This window comes from Petromyzon marinus, chromosome 13, assembly GCF_048934315.1.
Source record: "Petromyzon marinus isolate PM22_M1 ecotype Great Lakes invasive population chromosome 13, UKy_Petmar_22M1.pri1.0, whole genome shotgun sequence".
In the NCBI taxonomy this organism is placed as follows: domain Eukaryota; kingdom Metazoa; phylum Chordata; class Hyperoartia; order Petromyzontiformes; family Petromyzontidae; genus Petromyzon; species Petromyzon marinus.
Genome location: NC_133679.1, coordinates 12,750,743 through 12,778,042, shown reverse-complemented (window position 1 = coordinate 12,778,042; position 27,300 = coordinate 12,750,743). Strand labels below are relative to the sequence as shown.

Sequence of the window (27,300 nt, the reverse complement as noted above, 5' to 3'; positions counted from 1 at the left end):
CCGGCACGGCACACGGGGAGGGAGGGGTGGTGGTTGGTCAATATCACGCCCGGCCGCTTTTGTCTCCCTCATGCTGATGTTTACACACCACACCAGATACTCATATAAACAACCAATAAATAAAGAAAGAAAATAAAAACATTACATTTTATCAGGTAAAGCCCACTGAGCTATGTAGCTCTTTTTTTAAAAGCGATCTGGCTACAAATGATAGCTCAACAAAGTCGCTTATCATGTGAAAATTTACAGCAGCCAAATACTCGAAAAGCGTTTCTAAATGTCGAGAGACCAAACCGGAGGACCCGGAGAAAAATCCACGCGACCACGGGGATAACACGCAAACTCTTTATATACAGGCGTCAGGCATCAAACCCATGACCTCCTGCATACGAGGCAAGGGAGATAACATCTAGGGGAGGCCCATGGCGGGTTCAAATTATTGCCACTGTTACTGGTCGTGAGTGTGAATTGAACTCGGCTGGCCAGGTTCGTAGTGCAGTGCGCTATCCACTAGACCACCGCTCCCCATACACGCATGCACACGTGCACGCACGCGAGCTGCCAAGACGAAAGGCTGCGGACGAGCGTATGCAGGCCCATGCAAATGCGCTGGTGCACACGTGCTTGCGCGCACTTCCAACGAGGATGTTGGACTACATCAAGAGATACGATCTGCCTCCGTTTGACTTTATCTAATCACGTGCCACACGGGAACATTACCATAACTCTGTGCATGGCAGAGCCAAGAACGGACGCCAAGAAGAGGTGAAATATGTTTTTGGCAACGCTCTGGCACAGTTCGGTGAATAAGACCGACAAAAATAAGCTCGGGAAAAATTGGCACGTGCGCGCATAATTTCCAAGAACTTAATTCACAGCAATATGCGCTCACAAACAAAGCAACGTCCATTTCTTTGCCCTGCTAAGATTGTCTGGCATGGCTCGAATTTTTCCACTTGGTGCTGTGTTCGTGGTTAGGGGTTTTTTTTGGAGTGGGGGGCGGAATTTGTGTTTGCTCCAATTCTTTTCAGAGTTATATTACGGCACTACAAAGTACATAAAGTATGTATATTGCTTCATAAAATGTTCTAAAATAACAAAGGTTTATTTTTGCAGAGTTGAACAGCGAAGAAATAATTCCACATTTTCTTTAGACGAGTTGAGTTCAATGCCGAACGCTCTCTTCGATGTTATGAACACACACAGCACTGCAATATACCATACGGTCATAACCGTAGTACAAACACACTTATGACCACATGTCAAACTGTGGCTTGACAGCATTGAACTTGTTAGTTCTGAGCAAGCCACAACACACGCGTCCCTTTGTGCCGGCATTCAGCGCAATTCCAGAGATTTGCGTGGGATGAAAAAGTATAAAAAAAACTTCTAAACCGCTATAACGCACCACACTAACTGCTCGCACCTTGGGAATGTAAATAAAATCAGGCAACCTCCTCGTGGCTCGAGATCGCCTAGGGGCGGACGCAGGTGGCGAGAGCCCCGCATGCTCGGCGTGGGGGAACGTCACGTACGACATGCGGCGCCGACCGGGCCGCCTTTGATCACCCGGGAGAGAGAGAGAGAGAGAGGATTCGCGGTGTTTTATCGCAAGCCCTGACATCGGCAACCGAGCCATCTTGATGTCAAGTTGCCGCGCGCGTGCGCGCGCGCGTGTGAGAACGCGGGAACGTTTCCCGTAAGTTTTTTTTAGATTTACTTTTGAAAAAATAAATATATTTCGGCTTGACAGTTTTCGACGCGATGACAAGGCGCACAGGGAGCCTGCACGCCGCGATGATGAAACGCTCTCCCCCGAGGACAGCGGAACGACGAGGGGAGTGGAGGCCATGTCACCTGCCCCAGATAAAAATCGGCTCCCCTTATTGTCACGACAACAACAAAAGGCACGACATGTCGACGTGGCACCATGCTGGCCCCGTCTTGTTTAATGTCACCCTCGATACCGCACATTTTTATACGTATATTTTCTTTCCTCTGCTTCCTCCTCTTCTCGTCCATTTTATTCTCCCAATTACTATGAGGCGCGTGCGCTATTCTCACACGTCGGCACTCTTCCGAAAAGCAGAGAAAACATCGTCGCCCATTAAGCAACGTACCATCGCCATTCATCACCTCATGTTAGAGAACGGCCTCTGGAAGATGACATCGCAGAACTAATTCCGAGGAGGGCAAGATACAAAGGCCAATGATGACCCCTTGACCTTGACATTTGAAGTCTCTTCAATTACTTCTTATCCATAATAGGGGTGGGTAGCGGATTTTCACATGACCTGCTGAAGGTGTCCATTGTTGCATAGCTATAAAACTTAAAACCATTTAGTTCTCAAAGCTGGAATATTGAAACTCGAGTGAAAACTTAGTGCGCATGAAGGTTATTTTGTGCGCGTGTGTTTGTGTGTAGTCATTGGTGATTGTGCTTAAAATCTGATTTTATGCATGGGCAGTTGAAACCTGGAATTTAACCCAAAATCTCAGTGATGATCAGCTCAGTATTTCCCCTCTCTATGAGCCTCGTGAGCCACCCGGCGACACTGTGACACGCATTCTTTCGTGACCCCCACTGGTGACAAGCCAAGCCTGGCAAATGTGTTCCCCCTTCAACAAAGTCTCTTTGTACTGTCACGCTTCTCTCTCGGCAAGGTATATTTTAAGCCCGGTGCAAATGCGTACGCCGTTTTTCACTCGGCTCTCCGCGTCCTGGGCCGCATTCTTCAAGTCGTGTTTTTTTAGCTGCCGTATTTTTTTCTTTGTTGGGTGGGCCCAAGCAGAATCGGCGCGCACTTTGACATTTCCCGTGCGTGCATGCGAAGGAGCGGTGGCACAGTGGTTGGCTCGCTGCGCCACGGACACCGGCGACCCGAGTCCGATTCCCGCTCAGGGCCCTACACCAGTGACGATTATCCGAACGGGTCCTGGACCACCCCTAGATTGACTCAGCCATAAATGAGTACCTGGTGTGATATATAAACATCAACACTAGGGATACGAGTACAGCTGGGCGTGGTGCCGGCCACTCACTTTTTTGTGTGACGTGTAGGCCTTCGGGTGCTCGCAAGCAACACTTGCCCTAACAGTATCTGAGACTATATGGGGGATATTTGCCATTGTATTCTTGCATGTGTACACATTTTCTTTGGGATGAACAAAACACAACGCAGAGTGGGAGAGATACACAACTGGGAAGGCAAATGTATCCAGGAATGAAAATTCCAATGATAATAAATCTGTCCTCGATTTTTATGTAACGAGCATGTGGCCAAAACATACAAAGGAATGAAATTTATATCTGCAAGAAAAATAAAAATGAAGTAACTGCCCGCACAATGCACGCACAATAAATAACATTAACGCAAAGTTGCAGGGGCATTGGACTAATTTCAAGCCGGTGGCTTGAACAGGGATCCGTTAGGAGGAATGAGGGGAGGTGCTCACTTGCTAGATCGGCCTTCTCAGCTTGTAGAGTTTCCTGACCCCTGGCAGACAGCGATGGTAAAGGATGTGCTCGTTTGTGGTGCGTGAACTCCTCAAGTGAACGTTGCCCCGGGAGGTGTTAAGAGAGACGTTAATCCCTGTCACTCTACACTCTGTGGGCAGCTAAGAGCCATCAATGTTCATAGCCTCAATGCTACCCCAGCAGTTTAATACAACCTCTGCCCTGTCTGTTGCCGATCACGGGGCATTGCTGCTCACCGTTTACATCAACCACCCTAATACAGGGGCTCGCTAACAGCACTTGCCCCAACAGTCTGTTAAGGCTATATGAGGGGGGGGGGGTTATTTTGTTTGTATACAGGGTGTCCATGAAGTCCTTACCTATTTAATTGCATCAAAGTAATTTAGGGACAAATTATGCAATAATATAATCAGAGGTATATGTATTAATAGCACTTAAGCATTGGATTTTACATGAGCACCATCAAAATCTCTGCACAGCCCAAATCTGTCAGCTGCATCACGGAACACATTTTGCAGCATCTGTGGAGTTATTTTTGCAACTGCCGCCCCAATACGATCTCGTAAATCTTGCAGATCTGTTAACTCTCGTTTGATACACCTCTGACTTGATGAGGCCCCATGCAAAGAAATCCCAAGGCGTTAAATCCGTAGATGGAGCCATCCACGGCCTGTTGCCGATTTGTCCAATCCAGCGATTTGTAAAACGTTCGTTAAGGTGCTCTCGAATGATGTTTGCGTAATAACAAGGAACTCCATATTATTGAAAGTCTCACTACCATCACACGTTCTTGTACATTCATATTCATAGGGTTCTGCAAAGAAATACACAAAGGTACCATTAGTTCAATAAAATAGATAGGGACTTCATGGACACTCTGTGTTTTGGGAGACTCCCAAACCTCGTCAGGCTTGCGAGATGGCCAGAAGAGTAGTAAGGACAGCAAGTGGGATCTTGAATCTGTTTGTGTTGACCTTGCGGGTTTTTCCCTGGGTACTCCGACTCCTTAAAACGCGACTGAGCGAACATCCCAATGACATGACACCCTCGCTGGCGCTCGAGAATTGGCGAGGTTTCTCCGGACGAATAAATTACATTCCCATTACGTCTGCATCGATATGCCGAGAAAAGCAATATCCGTGTGAAAATGCCACTAAATTGGAACAGCCACACGTCTCACTAAAAAACACTTTTCAAGGCGGGTGTTTTTTTTTATCAACATAACAAAGTTATCCTTCTGAAGGCTGCGAGGGAAGGAGGTTAATTTTTAAGCCAAGACAGGCCCCGGCCACAACAGTCGCGGTGCGGGAAAGTGATGGATGACAGACGACAGGATCTGGCGGTGTAAACTTCTCTCCTTTTGACCTGGGCAGTAGCAGTATTTATGACGCATCCAAGCCGGGGACACATTAGCAGGCTGACACTAAATCCTTTAAAGGGGGCCTAGCTGCGGCCTCCGTGACCTGCAAACGGTAGGTTAAGCGCTCCCCGCAAGTTGGACGACGTGGCTTTACATCCGAGATTAACTCGAACAAAAGTTAAGGGCAGAAGCCCACAGAAAAGCCGGACGGGTCTCAAAGGTCCTTCCTTTGCGAGGCCACGTATTTAGTTGGCATCTATCACGGCGTCGTACAATCGAACAAAGGTGAGAAGTATCCCCTTGTTCCCCGCGGGGAGCGCTCCACGGATGACGTGCACGGTGGCGGCCGCGACACGGTCAATATTGGCCGAGTCAAAACAGTCGTTTGTCAAAGCGGCGCGAGAGGTGACGGCTCAAGCCGCCGCTATCGTCGCGACGCGGGGGGTGCCGCTGGCGGAGTGTGCGCTTGTCGGCTCACGCCATTCGTCATTTCCCACCATTAATGGGACGGCGCGCTCGCATCGCGCGCGTTCTCCCCCGTCGCGCGCGCGTACGGCAAAAGTTGTTCTGCTGTTGCTTTGTTGCCCTGACCAAGCTTGGGAATTGGTGTACTTATGCAATTTAAACGTCTACTATACTTTTATAGATTTGAAGCTTTCGTGACTGCAAGGATCCATACTCTTTGGTTCTATTCGGTAAAGTCACGTAGATATACTTTATCTATTTAGCGTATTTCGTTTTAGTGATTTGCTTGCCTTTCCTATATTTTGCACTCCTATCGTTTTTTTGTACCGTTTGTTGTTGCAACTTTCTGACCCGCCACTACTGGATATCTGTGAAAAAGTGCTTCACAGCTCATCGGATTTCTCCAGGATAAATAAAGATCCTGATTCTGTCCCGTGTCAAAAAATCCAAGTGGTGGAGAAGCGATGGTGGTTAATATCGATTGCAATACAACAAATGCAACTTTGAGAATGTTTACCTGAAGGAGAAAATAGATACGAAACTTTAAAAGACGAAGAAATAATCGTTTGTTTATTTCTTCGGCTGCGGTGGTGGTGTACAGGAACAAACTAACTCATCACTTTGTCTATAACTTACGACAGAAAACAACATATAGTAGGCTGACATTTCAGGCAAACGCCCTTCTTCAGAGCAGAAAGAGAAAGGGCAGAGAGAGTGAGTGACTTGTTAGTTGGATTACTGGGAGCAACTGTACAGATTTGTTTTGTTTAAATAAGACATGAACAGTTTTACATGAGCAGCCATTGACCCATATATAATTTTAACATTTTAAATCAGCCTACGTATCTCTTTAACATTGGACAATTGTTTGTTAGCGACTCAATATTACGAGAGGAGAAAAGAATAGCATGTGGATTCAAAACTGTTCACACGTAAATTTCCAATTTCCAATTGCTTCCCGCAGTGAACTTCACGTCAGGGATCAGTAAAGCATCTACAAACATGGCGAGTTAAGGCCCAGTGCAAACCACGATATATATAATGGTAATGAAAATAATTCCCTTCATTTACCCAGGAGAATCTTGCTGAACGTCCAAACATTTTTTTTTCAAGAGGGTTCTACCGCATTCGCAGTTTTAGCCGAGAAGATTGATGAGAGTTTGGGATGAGACTGTAGAAGTCAGAGAAACCCAACACAAACGAGGGGATAACATTCAAATCTCTCCACTGCTGTACTGCCATCTCCTTGTCAATTCGTAACCTAAGCCTACAACACCGAGTACTCGGGGTAATTTGGTCTCAGGAAAAGTGGCGTGCATTCCGGAATCAGAATCTTTATTTATACTGGAGGAATCTGATGAGCGATCAAGCTCTTTTTTCAGAGCGGTTACCCGAGCTCAGGCCGTGGTGGGGGTAGGCAATGAGACCCGTCGGCTGTCCTTGACAAGCGACCCACAAACCTCTACCCCCGCGCTCGTGAAGCCGATCGCGCTCCCCTGACCGATACGCCACTGCCATTGCTCACCGGAGTTTCGGTAACGACCATCCGGTGACGTCGCTCGGCGCGATCATAGGGCGGGCGGTCATGCGGTGCGTTATCGCAACCACCATCGTGTCGTCGTTGAGGCTTGCGATTCCGGTCCACCCAGACCATCGCGCACCGCGTGCGTGCGTGCGTGCAAGCGAGTGTGTGGGTGCGCGCACACGTCCGTGTGAGGCGTTAATACGCTACCTCCCGCTGCAGCGTTGGGAATTTAAATGGACGTGTTTGTTCCAGTTTATCTAAAATACAACAGCTGTAACCGATTAAACCCCCCAATACTTTTTTTTTTACAGCAAACAATTCCGTCGTCCCTGTGCGACACGATCAGACTTCAGTAAAGCACTTCGGGCAAATGTAATTTAAGCGAATTTACATTTTAATGGGTTTCATGCAATATTCTTGAACCAGGATGACCCTAACATGGCTCATAAGGGCTAAATTATTAAAGGGCGTCGTGCTTCCGGAGAAAGGGCTTGGGAAGTGCAAAGGCAGGGCAACCGTGTGTTGTGTTTTTATGTTAATTCGCCCGTGTGGCTCCTCGCAATTGATTGTCAGGAGGCACTGGCGGCGTCTGTAATGCAAGTGCAACTTGAAACGCGCCGTGTTGCATTATCAAGAGCCGCTGGAACGCCGTGAGACCCGAAATTGAATAACAGATAAGTTTGATCCCAGCCGGGTGGCTCCGTGGCTGGAGTGTGCGCCACGTATGCACTCGGGAGGTCACGTGTTTAAATCCTCGCGGGGAGAAGACTCTACGGTTGAAATGCGACTTTAAAAAGTAAATTATTTGTATATTATCATTATATTTGTGAGGAGGCCAACAGTGGTCATCCTATTAATGTATTTATAAATTCTTGCCCGCCGTACGTAGCCAACCGTGCTCAACACAGAAAGCAGTTCTCTATGGAGAAGCTGGACCCCACCAAAGGAATGTGGAATCGCAGCAATGGCTGAGCGTCATTCACGACAGAGATGTTTCCACTGAGGGGCTGCATGAGGGGGAGACGCAGTGACTTGGGGGCCTGCAGCGACTCACCGATAGGCACTCGAATCCCTGCGCATGGGAATCGATTAACTTACGATTTGTACAAATTACACAGGAACGGTTAATCTCAAAGTTGAACTTAGGCTATAGGTTGGAACAAAACTGGACCCAGAGTCTCTCACACCGAGAGAGACGTGGGTGAGTGTGGTCAGTGTGAGAGACGTGGGTAGGTGTGGTCAGTGTGAGAGACGTGGGTGGGTGTGGTCAGTGTGAAAGACGTGGGTGGGTGCAGTCGGTGTGAGAGACGTGGGTGGGTGCAGTCGGTGTGAGAGACGTGGGTGGGTGGAGCAAGGCGGTGTGAGAGACGTGGGTGGGTGTGGTTAGTGTGAGAGACGTGGGTGGGTGTCGTCAGTGTGAGAGACGTGGGTGGGTGCAGTCGGTGTGAGAGACGTGGGTGGGTGGAGCAAGGCGGTATTAGAGACGTGGGTGGGTGTGGTTAGTGTGAGAGACGTGGGTGGGTGTGGTCAGTGTGAGAGACGTGGGTGGGTGTGGTCAGTGTGAGAGACGTGGGTGGGTGCAGTCGGTGTGAGAGACGTGGGTGGGTGGAGCAAGGCGGTGTGAGAGACGTGGGTGGGTGTGGTTAGTGTGAGAGACGTGGGTGGGTGTGGTCAGTGTGAGAGACGTGGGTGGGTGCAGTCGGTGTGAGAGACGTGGGTGGGTGGAGCAAGGCGGTGTGAGAGACGTGGGTGGGTGTGGTCGGTGTGAGAGACGTGGGTGGGTGTGGTCAGTGTGAGAGACGTGGGTGGGTGTGGTCAGTGTGAGAGATGTGGGTGGGTGTGGTCAGTGTGAGAGACGTGGGTGGGTGTGGTCAGTGTGAGAGATATGGGTGGGTGTGGTCAGTGTGAGAGACGTGGGTGGGTGTGGTCGGTGTGAGAGACGTGGGTGGGTGTGGTCAGTGTGAGAGACGTGGGTGGGTGCAGTCGGTGTGAGAGACGTGGGTGGGTGGAGCAAGGCGGTGTGAGAGACGTGGGTGGGTGTGGTCGGTGTGAGAGACGTGGGTGGGTGTGGTCAGTGTGAGAGACGTGGGTGGGTGCAGTCGGTGTGAGAGACGTGGGTGGGTGTGGTCAGTGTGAGAGACGTGGGTGGGTGTGGTCAGTGTGAGAGATATGGGTGGGTGTGGTCAGTGTGAGAGACGTGGGTGGGTGTGGTCGGTGTGAGAGACGTGGGTGGGTGTGGTCAGTGTGAGAGACGTGGGTGGGTGCAGTCGGTGTGAGAGATGTGGGTGGGTGGAGCAAGGCGGTGTGAGAGACGTGGGTGGGTGTGGTCAGTGTGAGAGACGTGGGTGGGTGGAGCAAGGCGGTGTGAGAGACGTGGGTGGGTGTGGTCGGTGTGAGAGACGTGGGTGGGTGTGGTCAGTGTGAGAGACGTGGGTGGGTGTGGTCGGTGTGAGAAACGTGGGTGGGTGTGGTCAGTGTGAGAGACGTGGGTGGGTGCAGTCGGTGTGAGAGACGTGGGTGGGTGGAGCAAGGCGGTGTGAGAGACGTGGGTGGGTGTGGTCAGTGTGAGAGACGTGGGTGGGTGGAGCAAGGCGGTGTGAGAGACGTGGATGGGTGTGGTCAGTGTGAGAGACGTGGGTGGGTGTGGTCGGTGTGAGAGACGTGGGTGGGTGTGGTCAGTGTGAGAGACGTGGGTGGGTGTGGTCGGTGTGAGAGACGTGGGTAGGTGTGGTCAGTGTGAGAGACGTGGGTGAGTGTGGTCACTGTGAGAGACGTGGGTGGGTGGAGCAAGGCGGTGTGAGAGACGTGGGTGGGTGGAGCAAGGCGGTGTGAGAGACGTGGGTGGGTGGTGCAAGGCGGTGTGAGAGACGTGGGTGGGTGGTGCAAGGCGGTGTGGGTGGGTGGTCTGCCCTGACCTGTGGCTGCCGGGACGACGATGCATGTCTTGCCAGAGAGAGCGGTCGCCCGTTTCCTGTTTACCGACGCCTCCCGCTGCCGCCGCGTTCTCCACCAGCTCCGCAAAAGGAAGAGGCCGCGCTTCTGCACGAAGCTCCTGGCACAGCACCAGGGACAGAGAAAAACTGCAACCACCACAGCCTTCACCACTGCCACCAAAGACAAAGATCCCCCATATAGCCTTCACAGACTTTGGGGAAAGTGCTGTTAGCGAGCACCTATGGAAGCCGCCATGGTAAATGAGGGGGTGACGGCGTTTACACGCTGCACCAGGTACTCATTTTAGGCTGAGTCGACCTAGGGGAGGCCCAGGCCCGGTTCAGATATTCGTCACTGGTGTTGGCTGTGAACGGCAATCGAACTCCGGTCGCCGGGTTCGTAGCTCAGCGTGCTAAAAGGAACACTACCGCTCTCCACAACCACTATCACTGCCACCATCACTACTATCACCACCACCGCCAACCCCACCGTCACAACTGCCACCACCACTGCCACTATCACCAGCGCAACCAATACCATCATCACCATCACCACCATCATCATCATCACCACCGTCACTGCGCTATCTCTGCCACCACCTCCATCACTATCACTACAAATAATGATAGAGCTCAGACCACCAACTCACTACACCTGAGAACCTGGTTTCAATCATCAGTGGCTGAAATCTGGATTTGAACGCTGGATCTCAGCAATTCCTGTTCATTGCTCCGACCTGGTGTTAGCCCCCGAAGCACCTGGCCACCTCACTGCTGGAGAGCAATAAGATCCTCACCCATGCGACACGAGCAGGCCCTCATCCGGCAGTGGATCAACCAAAGGGCCGCCCGCACAAGTTTCCGAACAGCGAAAAAGATAGGGGCCGGGCGAGGGCGTTCATCGGCACAATTATCATCGCCGTCATTCATCCACCACCACCGCCACCTTCGTCACCCTCATCTTCACTAGTGTCATTATCTCACTGCATATAGATTTATTTAACAGAGTTGCGTTCTTTTACAATCTCACGATAAGCCACTCGGAATGCGGGCCTCAGTCAGGATGTATATGTGCGTGAACTAGCGAACTCGCAAACTAGCGAGCGTTTATCTTCTTCAGTGTCTCTGGCAGGTTTATTTATTTAATACATTATGCCACGTATCGGCGTGAGCGCCAAGGACACAACCCCTGGCGAGCGTGCGGGCTGCTTGTTTTTATATTTGAATTGAGCGTAATAACGTGATCCCGCACGGGTTGGGGGGACGACTCCAGATTAGGCACGAAAAGGCTCGCCTGGTTTTCACTTCGACTTTGACAAATTATCTTAACTTTTTCCGCGGCGTTCGGCCGACAGCCAAAGACGATTTGGCTCTGCGACTTGAGGCCACAGCGGCCACGGCAACTCTTTGTTTATTTTCTCGTTTCGTTTTGTTGGTCGCCCGACTAACAAAACCCTTCCCCTAGTTACACACTGGGGAATTTTGGCGCCTCGCATTTTTTTTGTTGGACTGTAGGCCTCCCTTGGCTGACGGCCGGTCGAACGAATCTCGATCGTTGGGTGGCGACGGACGTTACCGTCGAGGCAAATGGCGCGCGCGTGGCCCAAGGTCCCCCTCAGGTCGTGATGCGACGGACACATTTAATTGTGAGGCAGACGTTCAAGGAGGTTGGACAAAGCAGGGCAAAGGAGGGAATGATGGGCGATCGTGACAGAAGGAGGGGCCCCCTTTGCCGGCTGGATGCTGTGCGCTCCAATAAAATTGACACGCAACACAATCCCATTACCGATCCCCGGAGGAATGTTACGGAGGGCGTTAATTAAACATGCGCCTGCCATTACACAAAGTGGTAAATTAAATTAGGGCGCTTGAATGACACCAAGAGGCAGCGGTGAGTGGGCGTGTAACGACGTAGTATCAATGCATCGATCAGACTCGAGCCTTACTTCTCTTTCTCCGAGAGAGGCTTCGCTTGCATCGGCCAAAGATCGGCCACCTGGCTGGAGGCATCTTTGGACGCCTGCCTCTCGGGACTTGATCGCAGCTGCCCCGGGCATGGATGATAACAGAACAATTATTCAATTGTTAAACATTACGTGAAAAACAATTCCCCCCCCCCCCCCAAGTTGAATCTAATTGTGACATTGGCATTATGTATTGACATGTCAGAAATATCAGTTCGGAACTCTGGCAGATTAGTGCATCGCACAATGCTATAGAATGACCAGTGGAAGGCGATATCACGGAACTATTTCTGAAATCTCTTCAAGTGAAAAAAATATTGGTAACCTATAAGCTGAGACCATAAATTCACTACACCTGAGAACCCAGTTCAATCACAGGAGTCTAAAACAGGGTCTTAGTAGTGCCAGCTTGGTTGTATAACTCCAGAGACCCTCGGCTACTCACTTCAAACATAAATGTAAAAAAATGTACACACTTGTAGTGACACCAACCCACGTGGGTATTGTGCTCAGCTTTCAGTGCGAATTCTTACTGGACGCAATGCCCTCTCTCGTCTGGATATATATCTTTTTAAATCGTTCGTTAGTCAGTCATGCCAGGTGCTGGTCGCCTTACCCAAAAGATAAAGACGATAAAATCTCTTTGTATTTTTTTCCCCCCACGCCCGATCTGCGGTCGCCTCAATTAGCGACGCACCTGGCGCGGGAGTGCCGCAGGGCGGACAAATCACGTGGCGGACAGCGCTCCTGGACCACGGACCCGGCCATCGATTGCAACGCTCACTTTCGAGAGGGAGCTGACGAGACTCTAGGGGGCAGCCCGATTGCACCCCGCGAGATTCCCTTTACAAAAAAAAAATATATAAACGTTTGCTTGTCCCCCCACAAAAATCACATTTAAATTGTGTTGTAAAAGCCATGTTCTTGAGAGACACTCTCAGAGGGAGTAGAATGGCCCAGGAAGCTGCTATCGTGGAAATAATTCTGAAGTCAATTCATTATGATAATAATACATAATAGGCGACATTTTAGGCAATGTCTCTTCTTGTTAGCACATAAATAAAGAGTCCAAAAGAGATATGGAGTGGATAAGAAGGAGACTGCACTTGTTTACATCATGGGGCCTGATGAGAATTAAGCCTTTTCTTTTTCTGATGAACATTTTTGAATAGGCACATGAATGGTTACCTCATAGTAACTATTGAGTTCCAGAAAAACCCTACAATAATTAAAAAGTAAATGAAAGTGTATAAGCAAGGCATTATATATCTTTCAGCAGCATTGGGTCAATATAAGAAAACTCTGGAGCGGTTGTGACATGCAGTGTCTCACCAGCAGAGTCAGGCTTGCTCGAACCAATGCTGGTGAATTGCCAGTTTAATACTTGGCGAGAGCTCAATGGACACTATACATTTATATATTTATCGTAATATTTTGGCCATGGCTCCACCCACCAGCTTCTTGAGCCTGTGCTTGGCCTTGCGCTGGTGGGCCCTGCCGTGGCCCAGCCGCCCGGCCTGACATGTTCGCTGGCTCCTCCCGCCGATGACGTTGCGGCAGTTTGGGGAACCGCACAGGCACGGCCGCTGTGGGGATAAACACCGGAGCCCGGCGCCATTACCGAACGTTATTTTTTTTAAGCACAGTAATTGTTGAAAAAAAAAATCTCCATTCGCATTTCTGACGCACGGTTCACTCCAACAATCACCACACCGGCCAGCGTTTCAGATTTATGGAGCGTACTATCGCCGCCAGAAACGTTCGCACGGGATATAACTTCGCCAACACCCTTGCCCCACCCCGTACGCATTGCATGAGGAGTCAACGTTAAGCGCGATTACATCATCACGGCATTCATCAGCCCTATGTATTGGGCGACGTCACTGCGTCTAAACCATATGCATGGCTTCAGGGACAATGACGTCATGCCCAAACGTTAGCTTTAAACATGAATCAATCGTGGAACCTATCTTCCGGAAGAATATACCCATGGAACGCGAGTCACACTTCTGTTAGATTTCGGTTTGTATTAGACGTTGCTTTTTGACGTTTGAGGGCCAAAATGTTGTTACTTGGGGAAGGGCAGCAACCTTCTGTAAATATCCTTGGCAAGAGAAGCATTGTTGGTGTTGTGCGCGTTTTCCTTCAACGCACCGTGTGGGATCTACAGCACGTGATGGACAGCACCTTGTGTGTTGTATATATATACGCACACAGCTAACAGATAAGAACAAAATTAATGAATCAATATTAATTAAGTAGAATACATGCGTTGAATAATGCACCTCAACAGCGATTATTTACGATGTGTATACGTTTACCGAGAGTTATCGGGCCTGTAAGTTACAGAGATTAATACCGATATGAATATACGATTTGAAAATGTTGGCATCTTTAATTTAATCTCTCCGGGGGGCAGGAGGGGGGGATACAATTAGTTATCACTTTATGAGAAATAAACAATTGTTTGTTTGTTTATTTAGGGGTGAATTCTGGTGCCCGCTGCAGAAATGTGGATTTTTTTTCACACTGGTTCGAGGCTGCCAACACAAATGTGCACCACTCCATGAACGTGGAGACACTTTGGGCCCCATTCACATCTCGACAAAACGCTCATATTTTTTCGTTATTTTTTTGGCAACGGCAAGAAAAAAAGATTTGGCGGTGCGTCTCCGCTACCCCAAATAAATGCAGCAAATCGCCAAACTGACTTATTCTTGGCCGTTCCAGTTTTGGCCCGACATGGGGTGAACAAATATAAAAAAAATAAAACACGGGGGGGGGAGTTAATTCGAATGCAGCACCTGGCTTTCTGCGGTGAAGGTGTGGAAGTTGTAGTCGTAGGTTAGCTCCGTGCTGATTGGAATGTCCTTGAGTGCGAAGAGCCCAATGCGATAGATTCCATTGACCGACCTGCAGCCGGCACCGTCCCGCATTCGCAACAGCGGCCAGCCGTGCATTATTGCGCACGCCAATGAAGATTAATACAAAGATCCCCCTATAGCCTTCACAGCCTGTTGGGGAAAGTGCTGTTAGCAGGCACCTATGAAGGACCGCACGGCATACGAGGGGTCGGTTGGCCAGCACCACGCCGGCCACCTTTGTCCCCCCAGTGGCGATGTTTACACATCGCACCAAGCACTCATTTAGGGCTGAGTCGGCCTAAGGGAGGCCCAGAACCGGTTCAGATAATCCTCACTGGAGTTGGCCGTGAGTGGGAATTGAACCCGGGTCGCCTGGTGCACTACTGCCAATACACGCCCACACACACACAAAGGCAAAGGCCTTTAGACTGTTGGGGCAAGTGCAGTTATTGACCACGCATTTAGGCCAGCACGGCACTCAAGGGGAGTGGTGTGGCCAGCACCACTCCCGGCCACCTCTTTCTGATGTTCACGCACGGCGCCGAGAACTCGTTAAAGGCTGAGTCGACCGACAGGAAGCCCAGCACAAGTTCACGATGACTCGGTGCGCGAGAGGGAGGTGCAGGCAGCACCCGGCCACCTTTGTCTCCCCCAGCGCTGACATGTACGCACTGTGCACCGTGCACCGTGCATAAGTGTGGCCCGAGTCGTGTCCACGGGGGGAGGGGGGGTGGGCGTGAGTCATTTCATCAATCAGTCAATTAAGTTGTTAATTTACAGCCGTCGGCAGCCTGCGGTACCATCGCTTCATAACACGGGACAGATTATCAACACCAATCGTCAGAAATGAAACCGCGGGGTCATACAGAGGTGATGGCAGATGGACAGCCACCACTTTGCGGAGCCACAACAGTGGCAGTGTCATAGAGAAAGACGGGCCAATGCCATAAAAATGTGGAATTTCTGCCAAAGGCTCAGGACCACCAAGGGGGATGAGCCAGTTTATTTGAGCATGGGTTTGCTGCCTTATTTTGACTTCCCAAAGAACACTGGCGACGTTATGATTCTATGCACACGTATGCGTTCACAATCGCACAGAAGACTAATGTCCTCGATATGTACTTTAAAAACTAGTGGGGTTAGCGAGCACCTATTAAGACTGGCAGGGGGCACGAGGGAATGGTGTGGCCACTGGCCACACCTGTCCACCTTTGCCTCCGTGGTGCTGATGTTTCACACAGCTCACCAGGTACTCATCAAAGGGTGAGTCGACATCGGGGAGGCTCAGCACCAGTTCAAATGTTTGCCACCGTTTTTGGTCGACAGCAGGAATGGGACTCGGGTCGCTGGGTTCGTAGCGCGGTGCGTTAACCATTGCGCCGCCGCTCCCCACACACACACGCTCACACGCTCGCGCGGACACACCGACACGCACGCACGCACACGTGGGACACGCACCACTTCTGCATCTCGCAGTTGGGCTGGCAGCTGTGGTTGATGAAGCGTGCCTCGTTGCCCATGCGGTAGCTGTCGATGACGACGCCGCTGTCGAGCTGCACGCAGTACATGCCGGCCTGCTCGCCGCGCTGCGCCAACATGCGGCTTCTGGGTGCGAAAACATGAAGACAAACGTCACCCCCCCTGTAGCCTTTAACAGTCTGTGGGGGGAAGGGCTTTTAGCGAATAGCACCTAAGCAGGCCGGCATGGCACACGAGGGGGTGGGTGGCCAAGACCATGCCCGGCCGCCTTTGTCTCCCCAGTGCTGATGTTTCACACACCGCAGCAGGTATTCATTTAAGGCTGAGTCAACCTAGGAGAAGCCCAGGCACGATTCAAATATTCGCCACTGTTATTGGTGGTGAGCGGGAATTGAACTCGGGTTGTACCGCTGTGTGCTACCCACTGCACCACCGCTCCCTGGGTTCAGACTCAGACACACATGTGCACACGAGACAAATGTTACCGATGTTGCCTATATAGGCATGTGGGGGTGGTGTGGTCGTCACCACGCCTACCTTTATCTCTCCAAGGCCTGACGATGTTTACACACCGCAATAGGTAACTCATAACAGGGCCTCGTGTGACTTAGGGAAGGTTCTGGACGAGGTCCACATTTTAACACCGAAGTTGGCCGCGGCTAGGAATCCAACTCGGGCCGCCAGGGTTTGCAACCCAGGGTGCGAGCCTCTGCGCTAAACACCGCGCGCTTCGTGTCCCAGCTAAAACGTGTGACGGGTGCGTGCGGCGGCCCTCACCGAAAATTGGCCTCGCTAAGCACCTCGCCCAGGTACTCGATGATGAGGTCGTTGGCCTGGAAGTGGTGCGTGGTGCGCACGCCCCAGCCGCGATCCGTCGTGCGGAACCGCTCCAGGCCGGCCGAGCGCTCCTGCCGCTGGAATCGCCGGTTCGTGCAGAGCTCCCCGCAGGGGCAGCTCGACTGCACGCACTCTGCGTACACCAGCCTGGATGGAGGAGGGGGGGACGGATGGGGGCAGGGTTGGGGCGCGGCGGGGGCGAGCAGGGGGGGGGGGGGTGTGACGTGGCAAGAGCAGGAGAGTGGCCAGATGGCAGCAGAGGGTAGAGTTAGGGACTATAATCGTGATCGGACATCATCGTGATTGAAGTCACCATCGTTGTCGTCGTCAGTGCTGTTGTTGCCGTTGTTTGTCGATAATTAGGAAAGAGCACAGTTGTCAGCGACCCAAATAAAAGAGCGCAAATGATTTATTGGACTCACTCATTTTAGATTTAAAGCTTTCGTGACTGCTAGGATCCATACTCTTTGGTTCTATTGGGTAAAGTCACGTAGGTGAAAATAAAATAACAAAAAATCACGACGTTTCGGCCACAACACAAGCGGCCTTCATCAGGTGAAGGGACGAGACTGTCTGGAGGACAGCGCTGGAGTGACAGTCTCGTCCCTTCACCTGATGAAGGCCGCTTGTGTTGTGGCCGAAACGCCGTGATTTTTTGTTATTTTATTTTCACCTACGTGACTTTACCCAATAGAACCAAAGAGTATCACTCATTTTATTTGCATTGTTGCCACAAATGGTGACTTGGGGAGGCGAACTGTTCTGCCAAAGTGAGCTGCTCTGAGTGAAAAAGACTCAAAGTCAACTCTTCAACCGTCATCCCCTTGAGTTTGTTTTATTTAGGTTTTTATTTTTTTAGATGTGATCTTTACACTGGTCACCTGAGCATAGTTTACGGTCAACGAAACAACAGTGTCGAGTTTACAGCAAACGCAGAAGCCGCAAGGCCCCTTCGGGATCGATTTCCAAAGCCAATGGCACGCGGAGCGTGCTGCTTGCGTGCGGCGTAAGTCCGACGCGTCTCCAGCCAACGTGCGTTCTTCTCACAACAGCTGTCCAAGGCGAGTTTGTGCTCAGCACCGCACCTGTTAAGGCAGCCCTCCGTGCATGCCGAATCGTCCGTCTCCTCGGGCCTCTTGCAGCTGCAGGAGACCGGTTCGCACCCCGACAAAGGCTTCATGTCCACAAACACATCTGCCGCGGGAAGCACCACACGGAGAACATCGATCCCCGCAAACCACGACGGGAATATCCAGCCACAATGGTTCTGTGTTCAAAGCTGTCTAATTCCGGAATATGACGAGCGCGCTTCACAGCGAACTGAGATTGATTCGGCTGCATTGGCCTGGAGCATCTGAGCCCACTTGTGCTGAAGAAAATTACTCTTGTCTTAGGAAAGGAAAAGGCAACCCAAAAACCAAACTGCCTCTTGTAGATACGCAACTTCGGTTTTGTGCATTGTACTCCGGGATGAGTTTGAAGTTTTGTTAATAAGCAAAAAACAAAAAAGCTTTAAATTGACTTTCAGGCACACCGCAGTGAAGCGCTCCAAAAACATCACTGCAAGCACGACTGCCGTGCGGTTTACTGCAGCGTCACCGAAATCTTGTGTGGGACGGTCCGCGACAGAGCCATTCAACAATTTCGCCTAGGCTCTGTTGATGTGACTTAAATTCCATTCTGCCAAAGGAGAGGCAGGCGGGTGATTGGGAGCACACGCGCGCGTGCCTTTCAGCACTGGGAAAAAATCTTCCATCAAAGTAAAGTGCCCGATGTAAATAGATTCAATTACCAGATTAAACTGTGTGCCCGTACGGAAAAGCATTTCGAGCGTACAAAAAAAAGAAAAAAAACTTCCTCAATACAACTTTCCACAATGGAAAATGAAAAAAAACACAGAAAATAAATTCCCAGTTTGGTACTGGTCAGACTATGGGGGTTAATTAAAATCGCACTGAAATGTTATGGCATTGCATCAGTTAAAATTGTTTGGCCCCATTTTCAATTTAAACTGCAATTACTTTCGGAAACAATTCACGATTGCCCAAAATAACAGTTGCTTTTCAAAATGTAATGTCACGTCACTAATTGCTTTTTCGCGTTTAGTCTAAGAACACGCCAATGCCCCCTCCCACCACCACCACCACCCTCCCCATCCCATAAACTCCCCCTACCCCCCACCGCCGTTCCCCGAAGGCTGTGACAGCCAAACAATCCACCCGTCACTCCGCGGGCGCGCCGTGCGTAGGACCGGGCCCCGCTCCACTCACTCGATCGGATTTTCTTGTAGAGCGGCACGTCGGGCTTTTTCAGCAGCTGCAAATTAAAGACAACAAAGAGACAGAGATCGCCCCTCGTAGCCTTCACAGCCTGTTGGGGCAAGTGCTGTCAGTATGCATCTATGAAGGACCGCACGGCACACGAGGGTTTGGTTGACCAGCACCACGCCCGGCCGCCTTTGTCTCCAGAGTGGCGATGGTTACACACCGCACCAGATACTAATTTGAGGCTAAGTCGACCTAGGGGAGGCCCAGTACCGGTTCGGATAATCGTCACTGGTGTTGGTGGCCGTGAGCGGGAATCAAACTTGGGTGACTATTAGCAATAGGCTCGTAGCGATTCAGCTCCCCAGTGAATGCTTTTGATGAGTTGTCATAATTCCATACTTGCAATTTGTTAATATTTTGTCCTTTTTAATCAAATTTTCACCGTATTTTTATGACTGTTTCTCGTTTTTTTTGTCTTGTTTGTGCAGTTTTTTATAGCGCCATTAGCTTCAAATATCCGCGTATCGTTTATTTTAAATTATAAATAAGCAATTATTACAGACACGATTCGACGCGTGGATCGTGAGCAGAGGGATTGATTTTAAGCGACGAATCGAGTGTTTTGTTGTTGTTACGTTCAAATCTGTCGCCGTAAAATCAACACGCCTGAATTCATGCGATTTCAGTTTTGAAAAGACGCGGAATAAATGCATTCTCCAAGCTACAAAACATCGGTGAATCAGTTTGACAAAAAGTATTGGGTGAAGACGAGCAAACTGAACAACACGGGGTGGAGTGGTGGCACAGTGGTTAACGCACCCCGCTACTGAACCTGGTGACACGAGTTCGATTCACTTTCGCGATGGGCAACATGCAAGCCGGTCCTGGGCACCCTCTTTCTTCAACAACTTGCAATTAACCAGCATGGCGAAGTATGGTCAAACAAACCCCATGACCCAACATAACATAAGGTAGAACCTCCACCCAGTGGTGTATTGATAAACGGCTGTAACTTATTACACACTTGTATCATTAGAACAGTGGAACATATATACTGTGTGTATTTATTACATTGCATTATAAATTATGAACTGTATTGCCTCTTCAATTTATTTTTCCCAGCCGTCACAGCCCACCTTCATCCTCTCTCCCGTCTCATTTCATCAAACTCTACCAAAACACGCCGGCCGGCAGAGCCTCACGGACGTCTCGTGGCCGAGGCTGCTGTGGAAAGTCCCGCCACATTCAAGTGAAACCAGTACCTCTTTGAAAAAAAAAATCCAACAAAATCATTCGGCTGGTCCGACTGCCATAAGACGCCATGAAGCCGGGCGCCATTACGGCCGATGCTGAGAATTACAGGGCAATTAAGAGGGTGTAATGATTCTCGTGGTGGCAAGACGGAGCCTCGCTCAGCTTGCACCTGCTCGAGCTTAGCGGGAACCGTAAGGTCATCGTCGTTACGGACGGATGTTAGCGCGCGCGCGATCTCAAGGATCTCATTCCGCTTGGCGCGAGGGCGCACGTGCGCGCTTGAGATTTACGTCCAAAAAAACCAGCTGAGTCAGCGGGCGTTCCCGACGACGCGACACCGCGCGCTGTCGCGTCGTCGGATGATCAAGCGCTCGTCAATCACAGGCAGGCGCAGAGCGTGGTGCGTTTTAAACACATTTGCGTGAAAGGCAAACGTGCAGCACTGCTGGAGGAAGGGCCTCACCAGCGGGAGCAAGAAGGCAAGGGGGTATTTGAATAATTTGGTGGGACCCCGGGGTCCCGCAAAAATCAGGTCAATAATTATTATTTTTCAGTCCGCCCACTCGTGATCCCGACAGCAACGCGCCGCCCGTCCAGACTCGCGCCAACAAGCGCCAGCAGACGGCGATCGACACGATGGGCGCCACCCCACCGGCCAAACGCAAGCCCCGGGGGGCGTCCGCCGCAGTCGCGCGCGGCGACGACGCCCTCCGGTCAGCCGTCGATCCTCAGCTTCTTTGCCAAGGCGAGCCTGCCGCCCCCCCCCCCCCCCCCCAGGCAGTGAATTTAACGTGTTTATGTAATTTTTCAACTTTTTACGAAACTTAGTGCCCCGAGTAGCTCTCGACCAGGCCAATCGATTGACACTAATTCTGGTGGCGTTAAGGCAAGACTCGTGTCGCTACGCGGTTTTTCCCACTCCGGGGTCCTGCCAATTGCTTCATTTGACCAACTCTTTCACGCTGACTGGCCAGAGGCCTTGCAAGAGGTGGGGGATACCCAACACTTTATGCCACCACACGCTGCCTGCCAATTGACTTATCTGTGCTGTACCCATTTATACTGCTGGTTGCACCAAGGCCTGGGGGGGATTACAAGTTCAATGTGCTCACCATTACATCACAACAACAACTGCCATTCGCCACTAAGTGGCAGTGACGTCACCACGGCGCTTGTGCCAGGCCATGTGCACCTTGAGGCCATCACGTAACACACACACATACACACATATATATATCCAAACCTATGATCGTATGCTCCGTATTATAACACGCACTTTCCCCCCCTGCGTTTTAAAGCAAAGTTTTAGGAATGCATCTTGCAATACGGTAGGCTTGCGTCTGTGTGCGCGCGTGCGCGTGTTTGTGACACCAGATCTCTGCAACTTTATTGACACCAGCTACGCACGAGTTTTCCGGTGCACCTTACTCTCCACAACATATTGTGATCCGGAGAGCACGGCAAATACATTTTTTTGAACGACGCTAAACAAAAACGTTCATTTACGCGTACGTTGTGTGATCAAAAACGCAACTCGGGGAGCAACGCGCGAGCGTGCGTAGCGTCACAATTAACCTCAATGTACACCTACAACCAACACGGTTTCTCTGGCAAAGTAGGCAAATTGGGGGGGGGGGGGGGGGGGAGTGGAGTTTGCAGGGGTTTGGAGCGACTTATAAAAAGAAGCGGCGTTGGTTCTGGAAAGCTTCACAGAAGGGCCGGGCCGCGCCGCCAGATGGAAAATGTGAATCACTGTCTGCGTCGTGCTGCCAAAAAAACAGCACGCGAAACAAACGCCGTCTCTACAAGGGCACCGGCGCGGCGTGATGCGACCTCCGCGGAGCGGGCGCGGGGGTCACGCTCCGCAAAGAATTGTCCTGTGGAAATAACTCGTAATCCTAATCATAACATTTCTTTTAAACCGTCTGCCTTTAAATAATTAACCAGGTCACCTGGAATGACACCGCGGGCTAAACGGGCGAGCGATTTACGCTCCGCGCACTGAGCCCCGGCCAAAACATTAGGCGAGTTTATTTTTCATAGCCTTGATATGTTTTTTTTGTATGCACAATACACGTATAACGTGCAAACCCATCATCAATCCACTGCTAGACGAAGGCCTCCCAATTGATGGTCGGTGTGGAATTGCTGAGAAGGAAACCCAAAAAAGCAGTTCAGATATCACTACTTCTGATGTTAGCCTTGGCCGGGATGATGTTAGTGCGTTAACCGTTGCGCCATGGCTGTACATATCTTTTTTTAGAGCCAAAATCTTTCAAGCCTGATTCCAGTATTGGAGGATGTTAGCTTGTGTTGAATTTTTGGCAAAAACATCCAGTACTGATTTCACCATCAATAAGCGGGGGGCAAGTCTCCAAAGAGATGCGTTTCAGTCCTTTCGCAAATATGCGAGCCTGGAACAAAGTGTCAACCTACGGAGGCTTTGAGCCAGTGGTGAAATTCCGCATTCCTATGGCGTGGGCCAGTTTCTCCGTGGAGCAGTAACTCTTGACATTTTTAAGGACGCACATGTCAACATGTATTCAGGCTACTCAGTCTAACGGCCGCACACGCTGGACTTGCGGACGGCCAATTGTGTACCCATGCACCAAAATTCAAAACGCGTCCGCGCGTAATGTTCGCGCGCTGACCTCCTTTCGCGCCGTACGTAGCCCAAGCGGAGCCGCGCGCGAACCAAACGGTGCACGCATCTGGCGGCACGAGTGGTGAGCGCGGGTGGGGCGCGTCGCCGCCGACCCGCGCGAGCGTGGCACGCCGGTCCGCGTCTCGCCCTGCCGGGGGGGGGGGGGGCGGGGGGGGCGGTGACTCACCTGAAAGTGTTTCCACTGCCAATCGATGTCGTAGGGGAGCTGGAAGTCAATGCGCTTCTGCCGAAGGTATTTACCTGCGGGTGGCCAGGGCGACACACGCGACGCGTTCAAACGTTGCGCTGCCCACTTAACGGCGCTCGGGCCCCCCCAAACAGTCTGCACGGCGAGAGGCGGCGGGAGTCTTTGTCTCGCTGTAGACATTGCGTACGTTTGTGTGTGCCCAGTGGCATCCCGTCCTGCCTGCTGCGAGGGGCAGCTGGGGGGGGGGGTGCAAGCTGGCCCTCTTCTAGCAATCAACGGGAGGGTGGGGGAGCGACGCTCACAGCGACGAGCGGATTTCTGGGTGGTTAAACTACAGCAAGGTGGTTCGGTGAGGAGCACAGGCGGTTTTTTTCCATCATGCTTCTATACGTGGGGAATGGTGGTGCTGTAGTTCAACCAATGCACTATGAACCCAGGTACCTGGGTTCGATTCCTGTCCACAGCTAACATCACTGGCGAGTGGTATCAACCATTGTTACGGGGCACCTCTAGGCCAACTATGCCCTAAATGAGTAGCTAGTGTGGTGTGTAAACATCAGCAGTGGAGAGAGTGCTGGCCACCTTGTGCATCGTGCCGGCCTTGATAGGTGCTCGCTAAGAGCGCTTGCCCCGACAGTTTGTAAAAGGCTATTTGGAAGATCTTTATATATACTGTATATTTTTTATATATCTATGTGTGTGTAGGCCAACGTGTGTACGTCTTGTAAGGGAGGAAACTTGAGCTGTACTCCCTGTGCTAGGACATTGAGAGTACAAGGAAAGGTACATTTGACCTACAGTCTGTCACAACTCAATGATGCCTGATTACCACTCAAAGCACGTCGTCTAAATGATGTGAGGCTACGTTGTCAGCAGAGGGCATTGTTGAACTCTACTTCTACGCTCCCATATCTGTGTTGCACTGACCATGGTGGTGAAGTATGGTCAAATAAGCCAATGACGCACGGGCACACGGAGGCCCTAATCCAGCAGTGGATTGATCATGATCAAGCGGCCGTTCGTGCACAATCACTCAAGCGAGAGTGGGACAGAGCTTATCTTCGGCGGCGACCCCACACACATGGTGGAGGAAATTCCACATTACTATGACGGGTCCCCAGTATGCGCCGCAGGACAATAAATCATCCTAATCTCCACACAAAGCGGGTACGGTACTCGTAAGCAATTTGTCGAGCGCTCCGCCAACATAAACAAGTCCGTCCGTCCGTACGGTGGGTGGTCGGGTGACACCGCGGGAACATCATGTGTGGGTGCGTGCGTGCGTGCCTGCGTGCACGTGGTACTCATTTTAGTAACCTCAGAGGGGCGATAGGCTGAGTCGACCCTGCCTGCCTGCCACCCCCCCTCGCCATCCATATCAAGATTTCATCTCGTCAACCTTCCGATAGCAAAAGCCGTCAGCAGCGGCGAACGCCAAGCGCGCTCTCCCACACTTCGGTCCGTGCGCAGACGTTCCCCCTCCTCTCCCTCTCGCACGCACGCACCGGGAATTCTGCGTTAAAATTAGACACGCGTGTAATGCTTCACGGAATGTGCGGAGGGTCTGAGGGTGAGGAAGGGCGGAGGGTAGTGAGGGGTAGTTGGGGTGCTGTGGGGGGGGGGGCGTTCGAAAACGTACCGACGTGGATGGGAGCCGGGAGGAGGCCATGGTCGTTGTCGCCGGCTGAGCAATCGGCCGCCCTGTAGCTGCCGGGCTCGCTGGGCCTGCACGCACGGCAGCAGCAACAACAACAGCCGCCGCCGTTGACTACCAAGTTGCGGTGACGTCACCACGGCGCTTGTGCCAGGCTAAGTGCACTTTGAGGCTATCACGTGAAGTGTCGAAGGCTGGCTGGCAGGAGGCCATGGAATAGACCACCGGGTGCCATGGGTTGACTGGCTCCAGGATGAATAAAGATGCTGATTCTGATTGGCAGATGCACCAACTGAGCTTACCATCGCACGCAGAGAGACACGTGTACAGGACACACACAGTATCTGTGATACACGTGGACATACGGACGGACGTACATATACACCCACATGCGCAGAACGTGTGGAGACAAAAGACATTGTTATTGTTTTCAGGCTGTTGAGGGAAATGCTGTTAGCGAGCACCTATGATGCCTGGCATTGCACACGAGGAGGTGGGTGGCCAGCACCATGTCCTATCACCTTTGTCTCCCCCACAGCTGATGTTTATGACACGATGCACTGGGTACTCATTTAAGGCTGAGTCGATTTCTGGGAGTTGCAGGAGAAGCTGGGATATGCGCCACAGGTATTGAACTCGATTCGCCGTGTTTGATGTGCATTGCGTGAACCATTACGCAAGCGCTCCCAATTATATACACTGCTCGTACGACAACAACAACAACAACAATCGTAGTTCACCACTATCTGGCGGCGAGATCATTATGGTGCTTGTGCCAGGCTAGGTGCACCTTGAGGCTAAGTGAACTGTTGAAGGCTAGCTAGCAGGAGATTATGGAACAGACCCAGGTAACATGGGTTGACTTGACTCGGATGACTGGCCGATGCACCAGCTGTGCTTCCAAAAGTGCCAACTTGCTGCTTTTTAGTCGCCCGGCGCTCCACTCGTTGTTGTGAGCATCGTTTATCCACCCCCTGCTGTTGCTGGAGGGTGACTGCCTCTAACTACCCAGTAACGTCCTTCGTGAGCCTCTTTCACAGAGGCCGATCTTGACACCGGGAAGTCCAATCAGCTCCACATCCTACTGCACTGCATCAGTCCATCGCTCCTCTGCCCCATGCCATTCCCATTTATCCCCCTCTTTCCATCCAAACAGAAGCTACCTGGACATGAGGTGGCTGGGCATGCGGTTTACATGACCCAGCCAATGCAGCCTTGCCTGCCAGAGAAGCTCACTGATGGGACTGTGTCCAGATCTTTCAAGGATCTGTGTGCTCCTCACACAATCCGATCTGGTTAACCTGGTACAGATCGTAGACTGGCCAGCCTGAATGTTTCAAATTGATGCAGATGTTCCTTTAAAGGGCTCCAAGTTAGAGAAGGGAGGGCATAACTGTGGCCGAGAAGACCCAGAGAGCTTACCCACAAGCACACACACAAGAGACAAAGATCCCCCTTATAGCCTTACAGACTTTTGGGGAAAGTCCTGTTAGCGAGCACCTATGAAGGCCGGCACACGAGGGGGTTGGTGGCTAGCACCACGCCCGGCTGCCTTTGTCTCCCGAGTGGCAAAGTTTCTACATATCGCACAAAGTACTAATTTGAAGCTGAGTCGACCTAGGGGAGGCCCAGGACCGGTTCAGATAATCGTCACTGGTGTTGGCTGTGAGCGGGAATCGAACCCGGATCGCCGGGTTCATAGCGCAGCGCGCTAACTGCTTCCCAGCACCACACACACACACCACACTGAGTGCCTGTTAGGCAAAGAGCAGAGCAGACTTTCCATGACCCAAACAAAACATTTACATTAAACAGCTGTGACCTTTTGTTTTGCTGTTTCCTTAACCCCCGCATAAAATAATAAGAACCGCATTATTCTGACACACACACACACGCTTAAAATGTGTACATCAATAATATATGGGGGCCGCTGAAAATCACAATGGAGAGAACGGGACACGTTAGGAAACTGTTTAGAAGTTGAAACAGCTCGAGGGCCTTTCGTTGCTTGCCAACATTTGCGGGACGAACCCAACGCGCGGCCTCCACTCACTCCGCATCTGAGGTTGCGTCATGTAACTTGACAGCTTAACACGCACTCCGCGCACGCACGAACACGCACGAGCACACACACACGCGCGACCGAGCCGACGCTGCAACCACTTCACTAATTAAAGTTAAGATGGTACGTAGAGGCAAAAAAAAAACCCCACGACATGTCAACCGGTTTGCCTTTGAACTTCCTCGGGTGTGCATTTAAGCACGGGTGGGAGGAGCTGGGGCATTAATTACAGGGTGCCATTCACGTGTCAAAACCAACACTACTTTCTTTTGAGGACTCGCTCACCCACGACCGGGGCACCCTCGG

The 27,300-nt window shown here is 51.1% G+C and overlaps 1 protein-coding gene across 1 annotated transcript in view; it reads right to left on the bottom strand.

Moving 5' to 3' along the window:
• Window positions 1–27,300, bottom strand: part of LOC116942143 (histone-lysine N-methyltransferase ASH1L-like) — a 111,875-nt gene that overhangs the window by 23,953 nt on the left and 60,622 nt on the right. Inside the window, exons 6-15 of the mRNA XM_076066943.1 lie at window positions 24,918–25,003; window positions 23,258–23,331; window positions 19,176–19,221; window positions 17,991–18,099; window positions 16,846–17,052; window positions 16,048–16,194; window positions 14,530–14,638; window positions 13,180–13,311; window positions 11,708–11,805; window positions 9,744–9,880 (exon numbers count right to left, since the gene is read on the bottom strand). Coding sequence (XP_075923058.1) covers window positions 9,744–9,880; window positions 11,708–11,805; window positions 13,180–13,311; window positions 14,530–14,638; window positions 16,048–16,194; window positions 16,846–17,052; window positions 17,991–18,099; window positions 19,176–19,221; window positions 23,258–23,331; window positions 24,918–25,003 — 1,145 coding nt within the window. The remainder of the gene's footprint in view (window positions 1–9,743; window positions 9,881–11,707; window positions 11,806–13,179; window positions 13,312–14,529; window positions 14,639–16,047; window positions 16,195–16,845; window positions 17,053–17,990; window positions 18,100–19,175; window positions 19,222–23,257; window positions 23,332–24,917; window positions 25,004–27,300) is intronic.